At 31.9% G+C, this 23,307-nt stretch overlaps 1 protein-coding gene across 1 annotated transcript in view; it reads right to left on the minus strand.

The window, feature by feature from the left end:
* LOC107436708 (glutathione hydrolase-like YwrD proenzyme) overlaps positions 1 to 23,107 on the minus strand; it is a 54,990-nt gene extending 31,883 nt beyond the window's left edge. The window contains exons 1-3 of the mRNA XM_043043330.2: positions 22,878 to 23,107; positions 16,162 to 16,285; positions 11,296 to 11,449 (exon numbers count right to left, since the gene is read on the minus strand). Coding sequence (XP_042899264.1) covers positions 11,296 to 11,449; positions 16,162 to 16,249 — 242 coding nt within the window. The 5' untranslated portion in view covers positions 16,250 to 16,285; positions 22,878 to 23,107. The remainder of the gene's footprint in view (positions 1 to 11,295; positions 11,450 to 16,161; positions 16,286 to 22,877) is intronic.
* Between the last annotated feature and the right edge of the window lie 200 nt (positions 23,108 to 23,307).

Consider the following 23,307-nt stretch of genomic DNA (forward strand, 5'->3'; position numbering starts at 1 on the left):
TTAACCCCTTGGGGACGGTTGATTCAGAAAAGCATTCGTACAAAATCAGAATCAAGTTGTAATTAAATAAAAAACGGTAACTTAAATGTAGTCGTTGCTAATTTGACAGACTTACTTTGCTTTTACACTAATTATTAGTTTAATCATATATATAATCAATGTTAATTCAAAGTATAACTAAATAGTTTTATTTTGAACAAAGTAATGGTGCATTTATTAAATCAAACAATTATAACCCCGCCCACAAATAAACTGCTGAAGAATTACTTTGATTACCAGTTTTATATTTCTACCCTGATTGATACGGTTTTATGCTGTCACGTATTTGTGACAGTCGGCGCGAAAGGGTTAATATGATTGAAATTAGCAAATTTTTATGGTATATTTTTTTCGCTTTACAATCACAAGTGAATTAAAAGTTTGTGTTGCTTTAAATATTAAGGCACTATACTATACTAGGCTCTAATTCAGGGGCTCTATTAAATATGAATAATTGGAAAAGTAAGTCATAGTGGTAAGTTACGATTAATAATAATTTAATTAAAGAGATAATAAATTTTAAAAAATGTATAAAATTTTTACCTCTTTTATATGTTTAGTCATTAGTCGTCTGTGGCATCCCTGTGGATATGTGATTTATTAAAAAACCTACAATGTAGTTAACGCAAGAATGCTCCCGCTTGATTTAAACATTAAAGAACTACCACTCTTGTTGTAATTTTCATATTTTTGCAAAGCAAAATTCCTGACGTGAATGGGTTAACACATTGCAAGCGGATCACGTAAGAATACGTTTATGAAATTTATGCCATCCCATACTAAAGTTCAAAAAATGGCAGCAAAACTATTTCTTTTCCGCTCTGTTTTTTAAAGAAGTTCGTGATAACCACAAACATAAATGATTCAGTATGCATGCCGTCAGCATAACATTCAAATTTTTTAAAATTAAAGTTGTAGCTATAATGACAAGTTTGCGGGAAAATTTTATACTATCTTGCATATCATTTTCTTAAAATTTTAATCTACGGCAGTAGTAATAAATTTTTTGAAAAAGTTGCCCGTATGCAATGTATTAGTATAATACCGTGTATCACTTCGTGAACATATTCGTTTTTTAAAACTAAGTATCATTACTCATGTTGTTAACATAACGTGGCAGTTAAAATATCTCGCTTCTTTCAAAAAAAAAATGAAAAATACCATAATTTTCTTACCGCCGTTTTAATTTTAATGGGAGATTTTGACCCCAGATGAATGATAATGACCAAGCGTTTTAGTAATAAATTATGCATATTAATCACATTAACCGGTATTATTAACCCTTTCACGCCGACTGTCACAAATACGTGCCAGCATAAAGCCGTATCAATCAGGGTAAAAAGATATAACTGGTAATCAAAGTAATTCTTTAGCAGTTTACTTGTGGGCGGAGTTATAATTGTTTGATTTATTTAATTCACCATTACTTTGTTCAAAATAAAACTAGTTATACTTTGATCTAACATTGATTATATATATGCTTAAACTAACAATAATTAAAGTAAAAGCAAAGTAAGTCTGTCAAATTAGCAACGACTACATTTTAATTACCGTTTTTTATTTCATTACATCCTGATTCTGATTTTGTACGAATGCTTTTCTGAATCACCCGTCCCCAAGGGGTTAATAATTTCCAATGAAATTTGGTTAGCGTCATTAATTAGCCGTATTTCTTGAAACTTCAACTTTAACAACGAATTTTTACATGCCTGTGTGTTAAATCTGTTAGGAAGATTAGGTGTGTTAAATCTGCGAATGAAGATTTTATCAAGTTCATGGAACAAAAATCAAGTACACTGCTCAAAAAAATTAGGGGAGCCATGTGCTCCCCTAATTTTTTTGAGCAGTGTATATATATATGTACACTGCTCAAAAAAATTAGGGGAGCACATGGCTCCCCTAATTGTTTTGAGCAGTGTACATACAAGAATCAACTGCTCCGCTTTCAGCAAAAATTTTAATAAATTGGTAGTGAATAAAAAAGTAAAACGTGTAGAATACGTAGTACGAATAACTACACCTTGTCTTTCAGAGTCCCCTCAAGATAATTACAATAAAATCGCCTTTGATATGTTATTTTCAATTTTCAGTGTATCGAGGTGGAAAAATTGCTAAAAATGAAAAATACCAAATTAAAATTAATTTACCTTTCTATTAACACGTTCACGCCGAGAAAAATGAAAATACTGGTGCGGGAAAAGAGAAAATACTGGTAGAAGAACTATTTCAATATATTAGAGAATATTCGGGAGGAGTTAATCTATTCTCAACATTGTTGAGTCAACAATAATCTGTAAGGAAATTCATCAAGGCGAAGAAGCAATTCAATATAAAAATTGCATCCGTTGAAAACAATTGGTAGTTATGGATTTTTATTNGTAAGTCTGTCAAATTAGCAACGACTACATTTCAGTTACCGTTTTTTATTTAATTACATCCTGATTCTGAGTTTGTACGAATGCTCTTCTGAATCACCCGTCCCCAAGGGGTTAATAATTAACAATGAAATTTTGTTAGCGTGATTAATTAGCCGTAATTTCTTGAAACTTCATCTTAAACAACAAATTTTTACATGCCTGTGTGTTAAATCTGCGAATGAAGATTTTATCTAGTACATGGAACAAGCATACCTGCCAACTTTTAATCCCTTCAATTACGATTTTTCCCAGTGGTATTAAAATGGAATTAAAATTTCGATTTTAAGCAACGAAATCGGTTGTAATTGAAAAAGCTTGAGCTGAAGTCGTTTACCGATATAAAATTTATTGTTTTGATGTTCCTAGCCCGAAGGGCTTTAGAGAAACGCATATTAATATATATGCGTAAGTTTTTTAAAAATAGTGGTGATCAAAATCATTTAAAAATTAAGTTTATAAAGGAAAAAATAGTATATATTTACTACCACTTTAAATATAAAAATAAAATTTTACGCCAAATGCGTAAAAGTTGTATGAATCAACTGCTCCGCTTTCAGCAAAAATTTCAGTAAACTGATAGTGAATAAAGAAGTAAAACGTGTAGAATACTTTTTTTTTTTTTTTTAGTGGAGTAAGTTGGCATCTCTGTAGGTAGTATTTTAACGCTCAAATTTTTGAGTTTAATTATAAGACATTTTCCTAATATATTTTATCGAATGATTTGTCTGGTGACTAAAAAAAAAAATTTATAAATCCTATTTCAATCAAAATAATCCAATTCAGATCAAATAAATCCGATTCTTTAAAGAATAATTATGAATTATGTCAAATCTGTTCTTTGGTTATTATTAATATTAACCGGTAAATCTGATAAATTCTGGTGGATAATAGTCTTTCTTATTAAGAATAATCGGCGATTAAACCGATTAATTACGTTTACCGTATCATATACATATTTTAGAAAACTTATGTTTGCTTAATCTGGATACATATAGTTAAAGTAAAGCACAAAGAATTAAAAAAAAAGTGTGTTATTATGATGAATTTTAATTGAAATGCCACGTGAGTAATATTTCGAATATTCATCATACGGATATTTAATACTCCGGTTTAGTAGCACTCCATTAAATGGTAGTGCACGATTTCCACCTAAATTGGAATTGAAGTTATTGAAATTCCAATAGATGTTGGAATTCAATCTTGAACAAAATTCATTTGTGTTTATGGATATAATTTATTTCTAGAAATTGAAATTGCTGTTAAACTTTATTGTCTGCTCACGAATTTCCGTTTACCCCGCCAATTAGTTTTATTTTTTCAATTTTTTGGATTTAATCTTTTTTTTTCTTCACTAGTTTTACTACTTTTCCTATTACTTTTTGCAATGATTAATAGTGCTTTGTACACAGGACGGTTGGCAACTTCCTTAGTTTTTTTATGAAGTGATAAAAAATTTGTTAACTAAAACAAGTGTACTGCACATAACATAAGTTAAACATGAAGTACTCTTACTTAGATTTATAAGTGTCACCCATTTATATATCCCTTGTTGAAAAGTATGCACACGGCTCTTGCAAATTTATCTCTCATAGTGGTAATAAACTTACCTAAATACTAATATAAATTTTTTTTTTTATAAGAAAGGTTTAAAGGCTCGTTCGTTCGTTGTTTTAGAACTGGGCATTTGAGGCCCTTATCCTACTCATCAAAAGGTTTAAACGCAGCTGCTCCACTTTCAACAAAAGCATACCTGCCTTCTTCTTCTTTATTTAAATAAACTGGGAACCTGGGCCGCGAAGCGGCGCCTATCCCATTCATCATTAAATTACATACAGTAAGGTAAAATACATTGATTTGGCAAACATTGTGGTAGCCATAAAAAATCAAGCCGTTTGTTTGTGAAATAATAAAACAATGAAAAAATTCAATATGACAAATTGACGTTTTTACATAACTTTAGAAATACTGATTGTCGACTTAAATTAAAAATAAAGATAAAACATGATTTGATATGTACAATATTGATTTTTGAAAAATGAAAGACATAATTGATGAATATAGATATATCATACCTTCATACATGCTAAAATGACATATTTGGAGAAAATGCGGTAAATATATTTTATCAAAGAAATATTGCTCATTAAATACAATAGAATTTGCAAAAGAATTTAACGTGCATAAGTTGATAAATATATATGCATAAATTGGCTATATTATCAGAAAATAAATTGGAATGTAATTTAATTTAACTTAAGTAAAAGTCTGCGGTGAAAAGTTCAGTGAATTTAACTTGAGAGTCTTGAAAATAAAAATCGAACTCACTATTGAGATGTTTCCCCGATGATCCCCCGCAAAAGGCGGAGCACTTCTTCATTTTTGAGTTATTCCTGTAATTCTTTGACTAATGACACTAATCGGTAAGCAAGTTTAGGCGTCGAATTTGTTGTTGCTCAAGGGCTCATTCTGCTGGGGAGGCTCTCGCTCCCAGTAAAGTTGGCTCTGTGGTTTTTGTATCAATTACAGCATTTTGGAGGCGTTGTTCTGTCTTTGTTGCATTCATGAAACCTGTGGTTTTCAGCGAATTTTACACACCTTGCAGGTGCATTGCAGTGGCTTTGCGTATGTCCATAATTTTGGCAGTTGTAACATTGTATGGGTCCTCGACCTCCTCGATATCGTTCGATTTTGATCGGGATCTGCTGTATGTTGTTGACTTCGAATACTCTATGGTGATTCGCCGTTGATGTTAGGATTATAAGAAAAAGTGGTAGGAGCCGATAGGCCTCTCCCATTCTCTTCTTAAACTGTACTATTTTAAAGGTGTCAATATTATTTTTCTGTATTTATGGCATCTGTATCAAAGTCCACAGGCAGCCCCCGGACCAAAAGCTTAATAAATCTGACTTGCAGTGTTATTTCAGGTTTGTTGGGCGGATCTCGTACTTTGTCGGTATTCTCCTTAGGTTTTGTTGTTGGCAAGATAGTGGCGTCATCTGTTGAGTTATGTTGGCTAGAAGAAGGACAGCTGTTTGGAGACATGAGTGTAGAAATATCTTCAATTATTTTGACTGCATTTTGCTTTTTCTTCTTCTTCTTCTTTCTTTTCTTTGATGGTGGTTCTGTATTATTGTTAATATTGATGTCAGTGTCAGTTTCTGTATTCGGTGTTGTATTCAGGTTTTCATCTTTATTTTCCATGGTTATGTCTTCAGTGTTCGGATTAGTTTCAGTCATTATTGGTTCGACTTGAATGGATTTTTTATTCATCTCCTTGTTTTCTTCTGCTTGAAAGTTTCTCCTCTTCCATCTGACGTGATAAGCTGCATTTGTCAGTTTTAGAAAGTATGAGTATTCATAGTCTCCAGGATAACTTGATCTTATTTGAATGAGCAGTTTGCTAAGTAATTTATCCAAGCGAATCAGCTCCTCTGTATCAAACTGAGTGTAAAACTTTACAAGATCATCAATATGTTCATGTTCAACTGATGGAAAATATCTTTTTGAAATCCCACAAGTAGCAATGATTTCTTCTAATGACGTGGATTCTTTGCAATGCGACGGTGAATTACGACCAGAAAGTGAGACCTCTCCACTACGAGCTGCTTTATGATACGGCATGACTTGAAAAAACAAAATGGCGGGCTCAAAATCGAGACATCAAAGTCAGTATTGTTTCTCCCGACTCAGGAACTTGACGAGAACAAAATCAGTATCACTCACCTCGTAACGTTCAGGATAATCAGTATCAATTCAGCATGACCGGCATCGCAAGGGTGAAGAGGACATCAGCATCAGTTATATGACCGCAAACGCATCGACTGCAATATCCATACCTGCCAACTCTCCCGGATTTTGCGGGAGATTTTATTTTCATATTTAAAGTGGTAATAAATATATACTATTTTTTCTTTTATAAATTTAATTTTTAAATGATTTTGATCACCAGTATTCTTACAAAAATTAAGCTTATATATTAATATGCGCTACTACCATGGTTGTCAGGTAGGCCGGTAGATGAGAGCTCAAGCCTTGCTAGAGACAAGACGTGTTTCTTCTCTGCTCCGCAACAATGCCGTATCACCGAACTGCCCGCGGCGGGAAAGTTTTTCCTTCCGGCCGCATGCCAACATCAGATTTAGATGAGACATTTTCGATCGACAGAAGGTTTTTACCGGCCAGATCTATGAATTACGCACTTTACTCAAAATTTCTTCTAGAACAAACTACTGATATCGTGGAACTTCGTAAGCTGCGAGATTCCATCGGAGAGATTTCTACCTCAACATCAAGTAGATATTACAACGAACTCTTTAACGCAGCGGTGTCCGCAATTCAAACTGTTGAGTCGAGCCAAGAGAAGTCAACTGCCTCAACTACAATGGAGACTACTATCACTGAGACTGCGGAAATCCCTGTGACCATTCCAGAAAGTAGTGTTACAAATGAAACAGAGACTGAGCCCGTTCCCGAGCTCAGTGTTCCAAATATTATCACAAGTCCTTCCAGTAAAGAACTGAATATGGATATAGAAGAAGTGACTTCAGCCTCTGAACCTGAGACCCTGAATAGAAATTACAAAGAGCCACCAACTAAAAAGAGAAAGAAGAAGAAGAAAAAGTCTGCCGCAGCTACGGAAAATGATGACTTATCCCCACCCATGACCCAGAAATGCTGCACTCCTTCGGAATCTCTTTTCATGCCGGAGTCCATCCACCACATCACTGCATCAGAAACTACGGAGGAGACTACCAACAAAGCCACAGAGCCTTCCACTCCAGTAGAAAAAGCTCAGCCAGTTAAAAATGCTAAAGTCCTCATCCGTGGCCTCCCTGATAATTTTAGTACAGATGAAATTTCCCTTGAACTAGGAAAGCGGAACATCGAGATCCTGAAAATTGTCCAGTTTAGGAAGAAAGTGGGTGGAGCCTTTAGGCCCCTCCCCCTGTACCTCATCGTAATGCCGATGCTAGCCAATCTCGAGATGATCTACCATATTGAGAGCATCAAGCAGATCCCGATCAGCATAGAGAAATACCGCGGCGGCCGACGGCCGCTGCAGTGTTTTCGATGTCAGAATTTCGGTCACACTCAACGCTCCTGCTCCTCCAGCCCAAGATGTATGAAATGTGCCGAAGGGCACTATTCATTTCAGTGCAGAAAGAGCCGAGATTCCCCAGCTAAATGTTGCAACTGCATGCAAAACCACACCNAGCTGGTGGCTCTTTGTTGTTTCTATTTTGGATCTCAGGTTCAGAGGCTGATGTCTCTTCGTCTATATCCATATTCAAATCTTTACTGGAAGGAGTTGTGATATTATTCGGAACACTGTGCTCGGAAACGGGCTCAGTCTCTATTTCATTAGTAACACTACTTTCTGGGATGGTCACAGGGATTTCCGCTGTCTCAGTGATAGTTGTCTCCATTGTAGTTGAGGCAGTTGGCTTCTTTTGACTCGACTCAACAGTTTGAATTGCGGACACCGCTGCGTTAAAGAGTTCGTTGTAATATCTACTTGGTGTTGAGGTAGAAATCTATCCGATGGAATCTCGCAGCTTACGAAGTTCCACGATATCAGTAGTTTGTTCTAGAAGAAATTTTGAGTAAAGTGCGTAATTCATAGATCTGGCCGGTAAAAACCTTCTGTCGATCGAAAATGTCTCATCTAAATCTGATGTTGGCATGCGGCCGGAAGGAAAAACCTTTCCGCCGCGGGCAGTTCGGTGATACGGCAATGTTGCGGAGCAGAGAAGAAACACGTCTTGTCTCTAGCAAGGCTTGAGCTGATCTTTCTCCCCTCCAACGTCTAGTCAAAAGCATACCTGCCAACTCTTCCGGAAGATTTTATTTTCATATTTAAAGTGGTAGCAATACTCAGGTTATTCCAGTTAATTTCTTGAATTATAATGATAATTATAAATGAGTTTGACCACCAATACATATAAATAATTACAATAAATATTTAAAAGCATAATAGTCCTTGCTCAAGCGAATTTCAAGGGGATCAAAATATAAATATATTTTTGAGTCAGATTGTTATTCGTTTATTGTTTTACAACCACTCTGAAAATCCATTCTCGGAAAGATGGCAGGTATGCAAAAGTTTCAAATAAATTGGTAACGAATTAATAAATAAAATTTGTAAAATAAGGATAATTACGTTTTTACGTGGTACACTTTTTTCAAAGTATCACCTAGAGATAACTTCCTTATCTTACTTTTTATCTGGGCACTTCAGCCGCTAAGCGGCCCGGATCCCATTTATCGTGAAGTATTATGTTACTGATATGTTGACATACACCAACAAAACTGAATTTTATATCATGCTTTGAATTTTCGATATATAGTGGTAGTAAAATTATTTAAAATGAAAAATATTAAACTTAAAATAACTAAAATTTTGTTACCACCGGAAAATATTTCATTAGAAAGGGGAGCAAATTCTTATGAAATTTTGGAGATATAATGACCCGTATTTTTTTTTAAATTGTTATCACACATTTGCAGTCCTGTGTGCTCATTTAAAAGTTCGGCTTATAAGAGAATAAAGCACAAGCTAGAAAAAGGGCATTCAAAAATACGAGATTTAAGGCATAATTTGCGCCTGCTACCCAACGCTAAAAAGTATTTCGCGAAACTACAAAAACAGCGTTGCCAGAGTGGGCCCGATTTGAATATTTAGAATTCTAAATATTCATTAAGATTTCATCGTTTGATTCTCTGACGATTTATCAATATTAATTGTTTGGTCGATTTCCATTGTTTATTTTCATTTAATATTACTTAACGTTTATCCTTGCTTTTTTTCTTCTTCAAAAAAGCTGCCATTTAGCATGATTTTTATGACATTAATAAGGACAACTGTTACCCTTCGATCTTAGTTTTAAAGACAGGATTGATTCCGTTAAATGACCACCTGATAAGGGAATTAAGAACGATGTCATTGGTTGCGATAGAAACGGCATGTAATTCTTGTCATTCCATGCAAGGTCTTTTCTAGAAACAATGCTTTTCTGACAGGATAATTAAATGTGCCCTGTTAAAATTTCAAGACTTTTTAAAGAATGCATTCTTTTAGAAGATAAATTCCCAAGCTTTTTTGGATCACCACCCACTTTGCATGTCAAAAAAAAAATTCAAAGTCCTAACGATACAAGAAATAAAATAAATGAGATATAAAAAATTTTGTCCCATGTTAAGTCTTTTAATATTTTTTGTTATGATACCCTTTTATAAACATGCATTTAAGTAAATGAGGTAATGATTAACCCTTTCGCGCCGACTGTCACAAATACGTGCCAGCATAAAGCCGAATCAATCAGGTTATAAAGATAAAACTGGTAATCAAAGTAATTCTTCAGCAGTTTATTTGTGGGAAGAGTTATAATTGTTTGATTTATTTAATTCACCATTACTTTGTTCAAAATAAACTATTTAGTTATACTTAGATCTAACAGTGATTATATATATGATTAAACTAACAATAATTAAAGTAAAAGCAAAGTAAGTATCTCAAATTAGTAACGACTACATTTAAGTTACCGTTTTTTATTTAATTACATCCTGATTCTGATTTTGTACGAATGCTTTCCTGAATCACCCGTCCCCAAGGGGTTAATTTATGTAAACGTCTTATGGTACCAATTTTAATAAAAGCAACTAAAAGTAAAATTTTTAAGTCTTTTCATAAAATTAAATTTTTAAATTATGTTTATATTTTATAACCGTAGTTAAACAGCAGAGCCAATTTAGTTGGTTTACGACTACTAATTTTCAATTCCGTAGCTGGGTAATTTTGAACCTAATCCAGAAGACAAGGGAACTCCTGGATCAAGTATTTGGAGAAATTTGCCTTCATAGAGGACTTTTTCATAAAACTAACCCGCATTTACTCTACATGGGGAGGAAAAGCAAGAATAGTTATTTAAATATTATTTTTCTTTAATATCATATAATGTGAAATAAGTTATCTTGTTTATGAAAGTGGTCAATTCTCCCTGCAATCGATCTGGATTTTTTTAGTACAATTAATGCTGATTAACTCATATTTCGAAATCAAATCAGAGAGTTATTTTTTATGTGCTAATAAAAGAAAATCCGAAATTAGATATATTATGATAGTATTCATTTGATAGTATTCATAGCAGTGTTGGCTCAGGGTATACAGCACTACCCTTCCAATAAGGTGGGCCGGGTTCAAATCCCAGCGATGGCTGGTGAACACGAAGTCTACCCCCCGGCTCGCACCGGTCACAGTGATGACCACAGTTCTAGTCTGATTTTAAATCTGGGCACCTCAGAAATTCCTCAACACTTTTTTCATAAATTTGCAACTGCAAAATTTTACATTTCCGCAGTTGTTTTTCAGAATGGGTTAACGAAAGCATCTTGTCCATCAATCTTTAGAAAAATGTTAATTTTCTTAACTGGAAATGAATTAATTCCGAAGGAAGGGGATAGAATACCGAGAATAAATATATGGAAAATAAGTTAATTTTCTCGATTGGAAATAAAATAATTCCGAAGGATTCAAAGAAGTTAAAATACCGAGAATAAATATATGGAAAATAAGTTAATTTTCTTGACTGGAAATAAATTAATTCAGAAGGATTCAAAGAAGTTAGAATACCGAGAATAAATATATGGAAAATAAGTTAATTTTCTTGACTGGAAATAAAATAATTCCGATGGATTCAAAGAAGTTAAAATACCGTGAATAAATATATGGAAAATAAGTTAATTTTCTTGACTGGAAATGAATTAATTCCGAAGGATTCAAGGAAGTTAGAATACCGAGAATAAATATATGGAAAATAAAAACAGTTGTTGAGTTAATTACCTCCCATTTATTGAACGTATTGTTTTGTCAGCAGCTTTGTAAAATAAACAGTGACAGTCGCCTCCGATACCACATGAATACGGTTGAAGAAAAGAAACAGCTGCCATTGTTGCTACAGCTGCATCTGCTGCATTTCCTCCTTGCTTCAGAATATCTGGAAAATATTCAGTGTTTCAATTAAACCTTGACATATCTTACACTAAATAATAAAATTTAATTCCAATGATACCGCGCTCTATTTAAATTGAATACCTGCAGAGTTAAGTAAGACTATTTAACCCTTGGACGCTGAATTTTTATTAAACATATTTTTCATACTTTTTACATTTTGTATTAATTTAGGTAAAAATAAGTGGAAAATTTTATTTTTAGCATTTGAATAATTTACGGTTATGAAATACAGTCAGTGTCTTTTTCTAATAGGTGTTAATTCCGAAAAATAATTTTTCAAATTCAGACTTATTTGCAGTTATTTAGTTCAAAGAGAAATAGTTATTGATTTTTGAAATTTCTTTAATTTTCAAAACTAATTTGGGTTACATTTTTGAATACAAATAAAAAAAAATTTAAGCTACTTTTTTGGATTTTATATGTTAATGTAATTATAATTCCGATGGATTTTTCCGACTTATATCTTTAGTAACTACTAAGTTGTTTTTTTATAATTAAAATATACCAAAATATTATTTTCGCTTGTAATTAAAGAGTGAGAAATATATATATCTATATATGAAAGGGACGTAGGCGTTCCATCTGCGACTAAGAGTTATGTTTATTAATATTGTTTATTTTTTAAGAAACGTAAAGAAAGTTACAGTTGATCCAAAATTATAATGATCAAAAATTTGGTGAATCGTAGATTTGTTTTAAACATATGAATTGATATTTTGAACTCTTAATACATTTTGAATTAATTTAGCAGTCGGTGTCTTTCTTTGAAGATAGTTTTTCGTTACTTTTGTTAAGAAGATTAAAAAAAATATCACAATTATTTTGTTACTAGTTTCGATTTTCGGCGAAACGAAGCACGAGTTTAAAGAGCCTGATTTGGATCTGTAATCCTAGTTACAGTTCTTTTAGATTTTAGAAATATTAATGTCAGCTCCATTTGTACCACTAGGCAAAATATTTGAAGACTACGGCATTCCGTATCTAATCCTAATTCTGAAACCAAAAAATATATAATGTGAGAATATATATTCTTTGCTGAAACTATGATCCTGAAAGAGTTTGCGAACCTTTTCCAATCAATCATCATGGACATCTAGTGGTGTCGTAGCGATTGACATTGTGGAAGTTAAAATGCAAATGGAGTAGAAAAAAGTTGTTTTGCCACGAAGTTATGACTTTCTTTTGTATCATGGAGAGAGATACATCACTTCAGATGTAGGCTGCTGTACGTCGTAATATGATGACTGGCAACATATAAAATTGGAAGAAACCATTTAACATTGCTTAGCTGCACTGTTGGACCTTGTAAAAGAAGTTAGAGTTTAGCTATACGCTGATGAGGATAATCCGTTTTTAGATCGCGATGTATGTCTTTCTGGTGCAAGAAGCATCTGGCTTTAGTCAATTTTGCAGCTGCTATATCACCGGGATGGCGAAGGGTATGTTAGTATTGGTCTTATTATGGAGAGATAAAGAAGCATGTTCCAACCTTAAATTTTATCTAAACTGGATATTTTGACATTTAAATGGTGCAGAAAGTACTTTACTTTTAATTTTGGTGTCGTGATTATCTCACGAAAATTTGGAGTTCAAGATGAACTCTAAATTGGTTGCTTTGTTTAGAGAAGGGATGACATCATCATTAAATAGTATTAGCTAATTGCATTTGTGCATTTTTTCTTGTTTTCCGGATGACGAGCAATTGTGATTGCTGAGCATTTACATGAAATTTCCATTTTAAACACCAGTCTTTAAATTTTAATTAAAATTTAAAAGGGCATTAGGAGGGTCTGGGGCTATTACTCTCTGGGCACCGATATTTGGGTGATACTTTGCTTTGAGCACCTGCAAAGCTCAGTGTTAAACCCACTGGAGAGGTGAGGCAGGGAGTTATTGTATGTACCATTTACTCCTTCATTTTTATTTCTTTTCATGATTTGTAATCCCATTTTATGATTTTTGTTTTAAATTATATACCACCACACCCCATTTGTGCTTCAGCGATTTTATCTAATTTTTCACTCAGACGAATGAGCTAAAGCCCCTCGCGGGGCTGGTACTCAGGTAATCTCACCGAGGCATAGGTATGCAGGGGTTTTAGCAATAGTAGCTATTTTATTTACCATCGAAATTCTTGAACATATTTACAAACAAAGAATATTGTACTTTATATAATTGAATTTTTATACCATGAAAGCATATAGTAGTCACTGGAAAACATTTTTTAGAAAAACTAAATAAGCAATGAAGACTGTTGTAAATATATTTTAAAATTAAAAGAAACTGGCAAGTCAAAGAAGATATAGTTTATTTTTTTAAAATGTTTTATAATTTTGTCGTTTTTTTAATTTTAGTTAAGGGATTAAAAAAGAAATAACTTTTATTTTAGGCTAATTAGAATGATGTATAACTTAAATTGCTTCAATTTGGCTATAAAACTACAAAATGGAGTATTATTCCATAACCATTCAATTATTGATTTTTCAAACTAAATTTTAAGCGGTTTTTTATCATCTCAAATGGCATGAAAAACTAGATTAAAATTTTAAGAAATCTGAAAAATCGAATAATGTAAATATTTTATATCTTACAATTCAAGAATTTATCATCATTATATTAATTTTAAAAAAATGTCTTTTATCTAAATTCCTCATTATATTACAGATTCGTCTTTGAAGAATCGGAGGCTTATAGCTTCCCGTGATTGAATTCTTTAATTTAAAGAATCATTCGAAGGATATGAAGAGAAATCCGACAGATTAAAATATCATAAGAATAAAATTTTGAACCGTTATATCGGTTAAACTATAAAACCCAGATTTTAAAAATTTTTGGAAGGTAAGAAATCCGAATTTAATGGGGGGGGGGGAATATACCAGAAAAAGTGCGTTTTTTGGTCAAAATATGCACATTCTGCCAAGGTTACATTAACTGCTATGCATATGTTAGGAGATTTCTATGAGATATTCCCAAAACACTTTACAGAATGAAAATTCGATCTACCAAACAAAAATTATAGGGTTATTATTATTTATTACTTTTTGCTGACTGTACTAGTCATTGAAACTTTTATCAGTAGTGGCTGATAGTAACGGACAATTTTAAGGAGTAACTTTAAGCAAATTATTCATCGACTTTTAGAAAGAACTTTATATTGGAACGTAATAAAGANATTTCTCCTGCTGCGGCAGTAGCCGAATCTGAAATGTTGAGTTGTACCCCTCCTGCTGCGGCTGAACCCCCTTTTTTCCCCTACTGACGTGAATTGGTCAGACTTTTTTTAAAATGCGTAAAATGGCAACTTATACGAATTTTTTTCTCTTTATTACTACAGTAAAATTCACTATTTAATCCTTTTCCTTTTTTCCTTGCACTGTAGTCAGTCTACCAACACTAATTTAACACATGTTACAACCACTAGAAATTTGAAACAAATTTTTTTTTAAATGTTTAGGAGCCACTATTTTTAGAACATACTGTGCACCTGAGAAGCTCGGGGGTAATACCTCCAGGGGAGGCGAGGCAGTCTGCCGCAAAAACCTCTTCTCTCTCTTAAATTTGTTTGTTTAATCTCGCTACTTCATTTTAATTTTCACTTAGTAAATGTTACTGAACCCCAACTTTCACCATTCATTTGCGCTTCGGCGATTTATTATTTATTCCCACTCAGATGAATTAGTTAGAGCCCCTGGCGGGGCTGATGCTAAGATAACCACCACATATGAGTATGAGAGTTTTTAGAACAACAAAATGCTAGAGTATATCACTTTACTCAGGGATGCTAACTGCCGCGCAATTGTTTCATTAAATTGGTAGCGAATTAAATTGTATGACTTGTAAAATAAAGATTATTACGCCTACTCTTTTAAAAGTGTTAGTTACTATAAGGTTGCAACTTATATAATACTTTGAATTATTGATATGTAGTAGTTGTAAAATTACTTAAGACGAAAAATACTTAACTAAAAATAACGCAAATTTCGTTACCACAAGAAAATGTTTTTTTTTTTTTTTTTTTTTTTTTTTTNAATTTTAATTTTTTTTTTTTTTTTTTTTTTTTTTTTTTTTTTTTTTTTTGTAAAGCGTAAGAAGTTGGCATCTCTGTTTACTTAGAATGTACTGTCTAAAAGTCGTGTTTGTTCATGTCTTGCCTGACTGAAACTTGCCACCGAAATTTTCTGTTCCGGAAAGTGTTAATGTGTAATTTTCAGTTTAATACATCAGATATAAAATATTTATTACCACTACGATATATAGATAAATAATTCAGGGTTGCCAACTTTCTGCGCTGTTTAAGAAAGTTTTTTCTAGTGGTAGCTAGGTTTACGTTTTAATACTTTGTTCTTGGATTTGTAAATTTGTTTTTAAAACTATTTTCCACACCGCTGTATGCAAATGATTCATAAATTTATACAAAACGCTACTTTGTACAAGTTTCCTCGTAGTATGGTTTTAAAAATGTTGGCAAAATTACTTAAATCTCTGACAGCCTCAGTCTATTTAATAGTTTACCACGCGATAAAATATATAGCAAAAAGCATATTAGTTGGCAGTCCGGATAATTTTAACAAGCGTATAAAAACCAAAAGAAAACGTTATGTTCTAAAGAAATTTTATACGATTTTATTTATAACGGTCAAATGTATTGTTACTTAGATTAGTAAAGAACTTCAGCAAAAAAGGTGTAAGGTATACCAATTCCTATATTCGTTGCAAGAGGTTGGTCTGAACAAACTGCAGCATTTCTAGTGACAAGAGATGACTGTTGAGCCCAAACATCCATTTCGACTAGATCATCAAAATTTCTTAAAGTTAAGTTCTAAAATAAAAATCTTAAATTAATACAGAATTTTCAAAATTTATAAAAATCTATATTAATGCATCGATCTTAATTGAACTTCAAAATTATACAAATTATAGACTGAATAATCTGGCCTGGCAAGGATTATATAAGTACAAAATGTTGATAAGAGCATTAAGCATACTGTTGGAAGTAAATTACTTTTCTTTCTGGTAGAAGATTTTATAATATGAAGTATTTCGTAGGGGTTCAACAATTAGTAAAAGTACATTGATTCATAGCTAATAGATTTATGCGATTACATTCACCTTTAGTTATAATAATTGATTTATATACCTTGATTAATTACATAATTCGATTAATAATAATAAAATAAATTAGTTTTCAGCATTTAACGACTTTTTTCTCAGTGACACATTTACATTAACGACAGTGACGAAAGATGTGGAGAAACGAAGACAGGCGTCGCTGGTTTAATAATTTTGTAATTACCACCACACATCGTTTATCAAAAACAATATACCTGTATTTTATTTTATAACACAGCCTTTCCAATTCTGAATTTACGACTATCAATATTCTACTCCGTAACCTTGTAATTTCGAACCTAACTCAGAAGACAAGGGAACTCCTGAATCAAGCACCGAGACAAACTAGATTTCATGCAACGCTTTTTGATGGGGCAAATCCGCATTTGCGTTGTACGGAGAGGAAAATCACGTAAGCCTCCCATGGTTAGCCTGAGAGCGAGGGGATTTTAATCCATGATCTGCCTACCACTGAAAATATTTTACGTCAGCACTATGGTCGGTGCGAACCAGGAAAAGAATTCGTATCAACATGCCGCCGCTGGGATCCAAACCTGGATCGCATCAATAAGAGGCGAAAGCTCTATCCCCTGAGCCACCGCAGCTCCGACATATCTGTATAAAATTTTTATTAAAGCTTTAAAAGATAAAATAAGATCTTAAGAAAAGAAATTTCTTCCAGTATTTTTTTAAGCTCCACTGGTAACCAATTAATACTTATTTTTGATCTCTAAACTAATGTACTTTATTACAAAAATTCATTACTCGTAATTAAAAGCAATTAACGCTTACATCAAATCAATTTTCATACTCACGAAATTTTCATTTCTCAATTTTCAAAATTACATAATGTAAAGAAATTAAAAATGGTTGTCCAAAACTCAAACACTGGTTCTAAGATTTGATATCTTGTCTTCTGTATTGGGTTCAAAATTACAAGTATGCGGAGTTGTACATAATTTGCCTTAAATCTAATTATATGTATAGACTGTTATAAAATAAAATAAAACGTTTTATTCTATCGTAAAGTGGAAACAAAATAACTTAAAGGCAAACTTTTTATTCAGGCACCTAAAAAACTAATTTAGTGTATATAATATCCTTCAAAAACCGATTAATATACTTCTCCCCGATGTCCAGGGAGAAAAAAAAATTCCGTGTCCCGTTTTTTGATCGACTATCTTTTTCCTGTTTTTAGTTCGAATCTTTAGTGCGTGCAGAGAGGAAGACGGTGCATGACCAATTCCGAGCAAAAAAACTATGATTATATACCAAAAATGGAAACAGGTGAAAATAATTATTGTATTGATCGGTTATCGTCTGAGCACGTTCTAGAAAATTTAATATTTAAGCATGTATCGGAAACCTTTTTGTGCATTGTAATATTGTAAATATACCAATAAGATTCAAAAGGTGTGGAATGATAATACATAGCATTTTGCAAAACTTTCAGCTTTTCAATTTGCGTAAGATAAAGTTTAGCATTAATAATAAACTTCATATCTTTCTGATGGAAACAAACATAAACGTTCATCATAATTCATTGTAAAGCAGGATAATGCTAAAAATGCAAAGTTCTAATGTTCAGGAAAAAATTAGCATTAAAATCATGCTATGACAGCTTTTGTATTTTTGTAAGGAGCATTTGCATTTTATGGAATACAAGCTAGCATTAATTCTAACTTTTGTACCGCTTTTAATAATATTCTCGGCTACAGTGTAAGTCGGTAACTGTAGGAATATAGTAGACACAAAATTGTAAGTACTGCAGGCTCCTCGCTTTTTCGGATAAACTGAATAGTTGAGATAATGACTATATTCAAAGCTAGTTGAGGAAATACTTGTGAAATAATGATTAGATCAAGCGGTTTCAAACTTTTTTTGGGGCAGGAAACCCTATTTGATTGAGCGTCTTTTGGCGGAACTCCGCATTTATAAGCAAAATTTATTAGCGCAGCTGTAAACATACAAACAAACAAAAAACTACTAATTATTTTGATACTATTAAACGCGAATAATGAAATTTTTTCACTCATCGTTCTATTAACACGTTCACACTGGGAAAAGAGAAAATACTAGTTAGAAGAACTATTTCAATATTAGAGAATATTAGGGAGGAGTTAACTTATTCTCAACGATAACGATTCTCTGTAAGGAAATTTATCACAGCGAAGAAGCAATTCAATATAAAAATTGCATCCGTTAAAAACAATTGGTAGTTATGGACTTTTATTATTCCCGAAAAAGAAACTAAAAAATGAAATTTATTGTTACCAGTTAACCCGTATCAGTTATTGTTACGGTGCGCTGCCAAGATGAGACAATCTAGCGTGACACACCGGTGGGTCACCCCGGCGTGAACGTGTTAATGATAGTCTAAAAATTAAGGTTTTATGCAAATAGTTGAATTCGTCGGTTTCGAGCGGCGTCTAGTCTAGTTCTGAATTTATTTTTGATGTAATGCATAGGCTGAAAATGAATAAAGTATGTTGAATCATAATTTTCAAAAAAGTTAGTTTTCAACAATAAACAATGAGAACGGTAAGTTATTAGAGGAATATTATTTTTTGATTCTCAAATAGGATTATTTTATTTGGAATCGAAAAGTTCACTGAGAAATACTAATGCAATCTTTCATAAATGCATATTCTTTTCATAATTTGTTCCCCCTTTAACGGGCCCTTTATTTCTAGTAAAGGTAAATAAAAGTATTTTTGGAATTGAAATTGTTTTAAGAACAGTAATTGATATTAAAAAAAAACTCATTTAGTTTATAAAAATGCCATTTTTTTTGGTTATAAATATACTTAACATGACCTATTAGGAACTGACTGACTTTTATTTTTCTTTATTTACTAAATAAATTCCTTAAATGCTACAAACTTCAAAGGGAATTATGTATTTTATAACTTTTATACGTTTTTTAAAAGTGACAAATGGTTACCAATTTTATTCAAACTCACTTCAAGAAAGCTGAAGTTATTGAAAAATGGAAACCTAAATTAAAAGTGGTAAAACGTGGTGGTAAGTATACTTACCACGGCCTTTAAAAGGGTTAAGATATCGATATTGTAAAATATATATTTTAAAAAGAATTAGGCAATTTTTTTTATTGTCATTTTACTTAGAAAATATCACAAAAACAATCAAAATATCAAATAAATTATAGATTATTGTTTGAATTTAAATATAAGTACAGGTTTCAAAATTCATTACTGGTTAAAAAAAATTACTTAGAATCTCTGCAACCCTTCTTCGGAACCCTAAGGTTCCGTGGAACACAGTTTGCGAACCACTGCACTAGATAGTCAAAGGATTAATTTATTGATTTAAACTACAATTATTTAATTTTATTTTAAAAACAATAGCTATGTTACAAAACAGTTGACTATGTTAATTCTAAAACTCTAAAATAATTAGTTTCTGAACTATAGCTAGCTTAAAAATAAATAAATATGTTGCGCAGTATTAGTATATACATTATAATTCTAGACAATTTTATACATTCGAATATTTATTTTTCCCCGTTCATGTTCGTTTTCATTTTACAAAGAAAAAAGAACGTAGCACCAAACTATTATAATCCCATACACTGTTTTATAAGTGCTTAGTAAACTATTTAATTCGATTTCACACTTAATTTGGAATTTTCTCAGACAAACATTATTACAGTGAAGAAAATCCTTTGTTAAATATCGATCTTTTAGTTGGAAATTTTCCCCATCTGTGGTCGATCCCTCCAATCATCGACAAGAGGGGGAGGAATGCACCCCCGGCCATGTCGGCGCCCCTTTTGATTAATATCTTCCCTTTCAACGTTACATATTATGATGTCTTTGAGACATAATAAGTCGGTCGATTTGTCTTTGGCGCTTATAAAGAATTTTTCCTTTCCTTGCTTGAGAATCGCTGTGTGACACAGTCAATGTCAGCAAAAATTATTATAAAATCAAAAGCCTCAAAACATTAATTAGTGATTAAACAATATAGGTGACTTAGTTTTGAAGATAATCGTGATGAGATATTATAAAGATGAAAAATAATAAAATAAATAAGTTTTTCAAGTGTTCTGAGGAGGCAAAAACAATTACATTTATGTCACTAGTCTCGCATTTCTTAGGTTATGTTAACACTGTAATTAGTTATAGAGGAATATTAGCAGGGCTGACTGTTACCCGGAAAACAGAACATTCTCGTAGATTAACAGTTTAATCTCTTATTCATTTTCGTGTGCAGTAAAATATTTGTAACTACCAAGGCTTACGAGTATTGACAAATATTTTAAACTGGGCGCCTGAGGCTGTTTTACGTGATCCTTTCCCATCCATCTTAGGTTATAGTAACACTGAGATGGAATGTTCCAGTGGCTGGAATGCAAACTGGAGTAAAAAAAAAAAATAGAAATGTATTTTGGACAAAGCTGTATTGCAGCAAAAGTGAGCAGCTGTTGGCTGATGTCTTTTTTTCATGTTTCCAAACGTAAAGACGTATATTCAGTGTTTAAGGCTGGATATTTCAATGGATGAATTTAAATAAAAAAACATTTAATGCTGATTACTACATATCATTGAAAAAGAATCTCACAATGTACTTTTCTTCTAGATTCTCATATTAAATGTGATCTACTGTAGTACAATCTGTTTTGCTTTTCGATACTCGGGGAGAAATTTTTATCTTATTACCAATGTTGAACAGAAGATTCATTGAGCGGTTATGCTGGCCTTAATATTACGATTCAATCTACGTAACCTAGCAATTTTGAATCCCCAAAAGATAAAGTAACTCCTAGATTAAGCAACAAACGAAACCAAACTTATTTTTACGAAAAACTTTAACTAGGAACATAACTCGTATTTGCGTCATGCGAGAAAAAACAATGTCCAAAAACCTCCTATGGCTAACCGAACGGTAAAAGAACTCTTAGCGGGGTCCGTATATTGAAAATCTGGCTGGGTAGGCCGGGTACTCGGTACATCTCTATTTTTAGCACTTGAAGATCCGATTATTACATCAAAAATTAATCACTGTGCACATTTGTAATAGGGTAAAGCATTTTAACCATACTTGCATAAGGAAAACTTTTTCACGTTTTTACGAAAGATTTTTCTTGAATGTCTTTGGTAGTAAATTTGTTCATACTTTAAATTTTTTTCATTAATTGGTGTAATTTTTTTGTTTTTGGTAGAATTTTTAAGACGTCTTTGCCTCTCGTTGTTTATTCTTTAGAATCGTTAATAAGTTTTTGTGTTTAGTTGTTTTCGTTAAAGAATTGTTAATAAGTTTTTCACTCGAATATTGTTAATTTTCATTGTTTCTAGATTAAGTTGAAAACGTGTAAAAATTAATCGAAATTTGTTAACTCTTTTTAACCCGTGACAAAGTAATGACTAAAGTAACACTAATACAATGCATTAAGAAAATTTAAAAACAGAATCATAAGCAAATTTAATGCATGGCAAAGTTATGTCTTAGATAAAGTTTCTTTAACACTATCGAAATGTATTAACAGCATTTAAAATTTGCTCTTTTTTTATAGAATAATAAATTGACTCTAACATACAAAAAAGTTATGTCTAAGATAAAGTTTTATTAACACTAATAATTGATTAACAACATTTAAAATTTGCACTTTGTAATCGAATCGTTCGCTTTCTCTAATATATAATAAATATGTCTAAGATAAAGTTTCTTTAACACTAATAAAATAGAAAAATTTACCCTTTGTAATACAATCGTACGTTTACTCTAATACATAACAAAGTTATGTCTAAGATAAAGTTTCATTAACACTAATAAAATATATTAACAGCATTTAAAATTTGCTCTTTGTAATAATATAATAAGTTGACTCTAACACATGAAAACGTTATGTCTAAGATATAGTTTCATTAACACTAATAAAATAGATTAATTTTTATTGTTTCTAGATTCTGTTGAAAACGTATAAAAATTAGTCGATTATGGTTAACTCTTTTTGACCTATGACAAAAAAGTAATGTCTAAGCTAACACTAAAAAATATATTAACAAAATTTAAAAACAGAATCATAAGCAAATTTAATGCATAACGAAGTTATGTCTAAAAGTTTAATACATATGAAAAAATTATGTTTAAGATAAAGTTTTAATAACACTATTAAAATTGATTAATAACATTTAAAATTTGTTTTTAGAAATAGAATCGTACGTTTACTCTAATACATAAGAAAGTTATGTCTAAAATAAAGTTTTATTAGCACAAATAAAATGTATTAATAACATTCAAAATTTGCTCATTGTAATAGACACATAAGCAATACTTACTCAAAACAGAAAATTTTCACAAATTTCTTAATTAATATCCAATATTTTTAATTTCATTCTCGTTCTCAAATATCCCATAAAACTTCAGAAGAATGTGTATTCTCAGTGTTTCAATTCTTGGATGTTTCAGTACCAACTGAAATAAATGCTACGTGCAAGCGGTTTTTAAATACCAGAGCAGAAATTTCACAACTTCAATAATCTTCGACAACGAATATTAACCCAAAAAACTGTGAAGTTATTTTATCTGTTCTTTAGTGTAATATTACGCAGTCTAGTGTTTATTCAGATAGATATTTAAATGAGTATAAATGTGCGTTCGTCAACTTTTCTTTAAGGTGTATAAATAGTCCACCATGATACCAGTTCAAATGATCTTTATCAAAAGGAAGCTCACCATTCCTATGTCTTTAGGTCATATCTGCTGAAT

The sequence above is a fragment of the Parasteatoda tepidariorum genome, chromosome 10 (assembly GCF_043381705.1).
Source record: "Parasteatoda tepidariorum isolate YZ-2023 chromosome 10, CAS_Ptep_4.0, whole genome shotgun sequence".
NCBI lineage: Eukaryota > Metazoa > Arthropoda > Arachnida > Araneae > Theridiidae > Parasteatoda > Parasteatoda tepidariorum.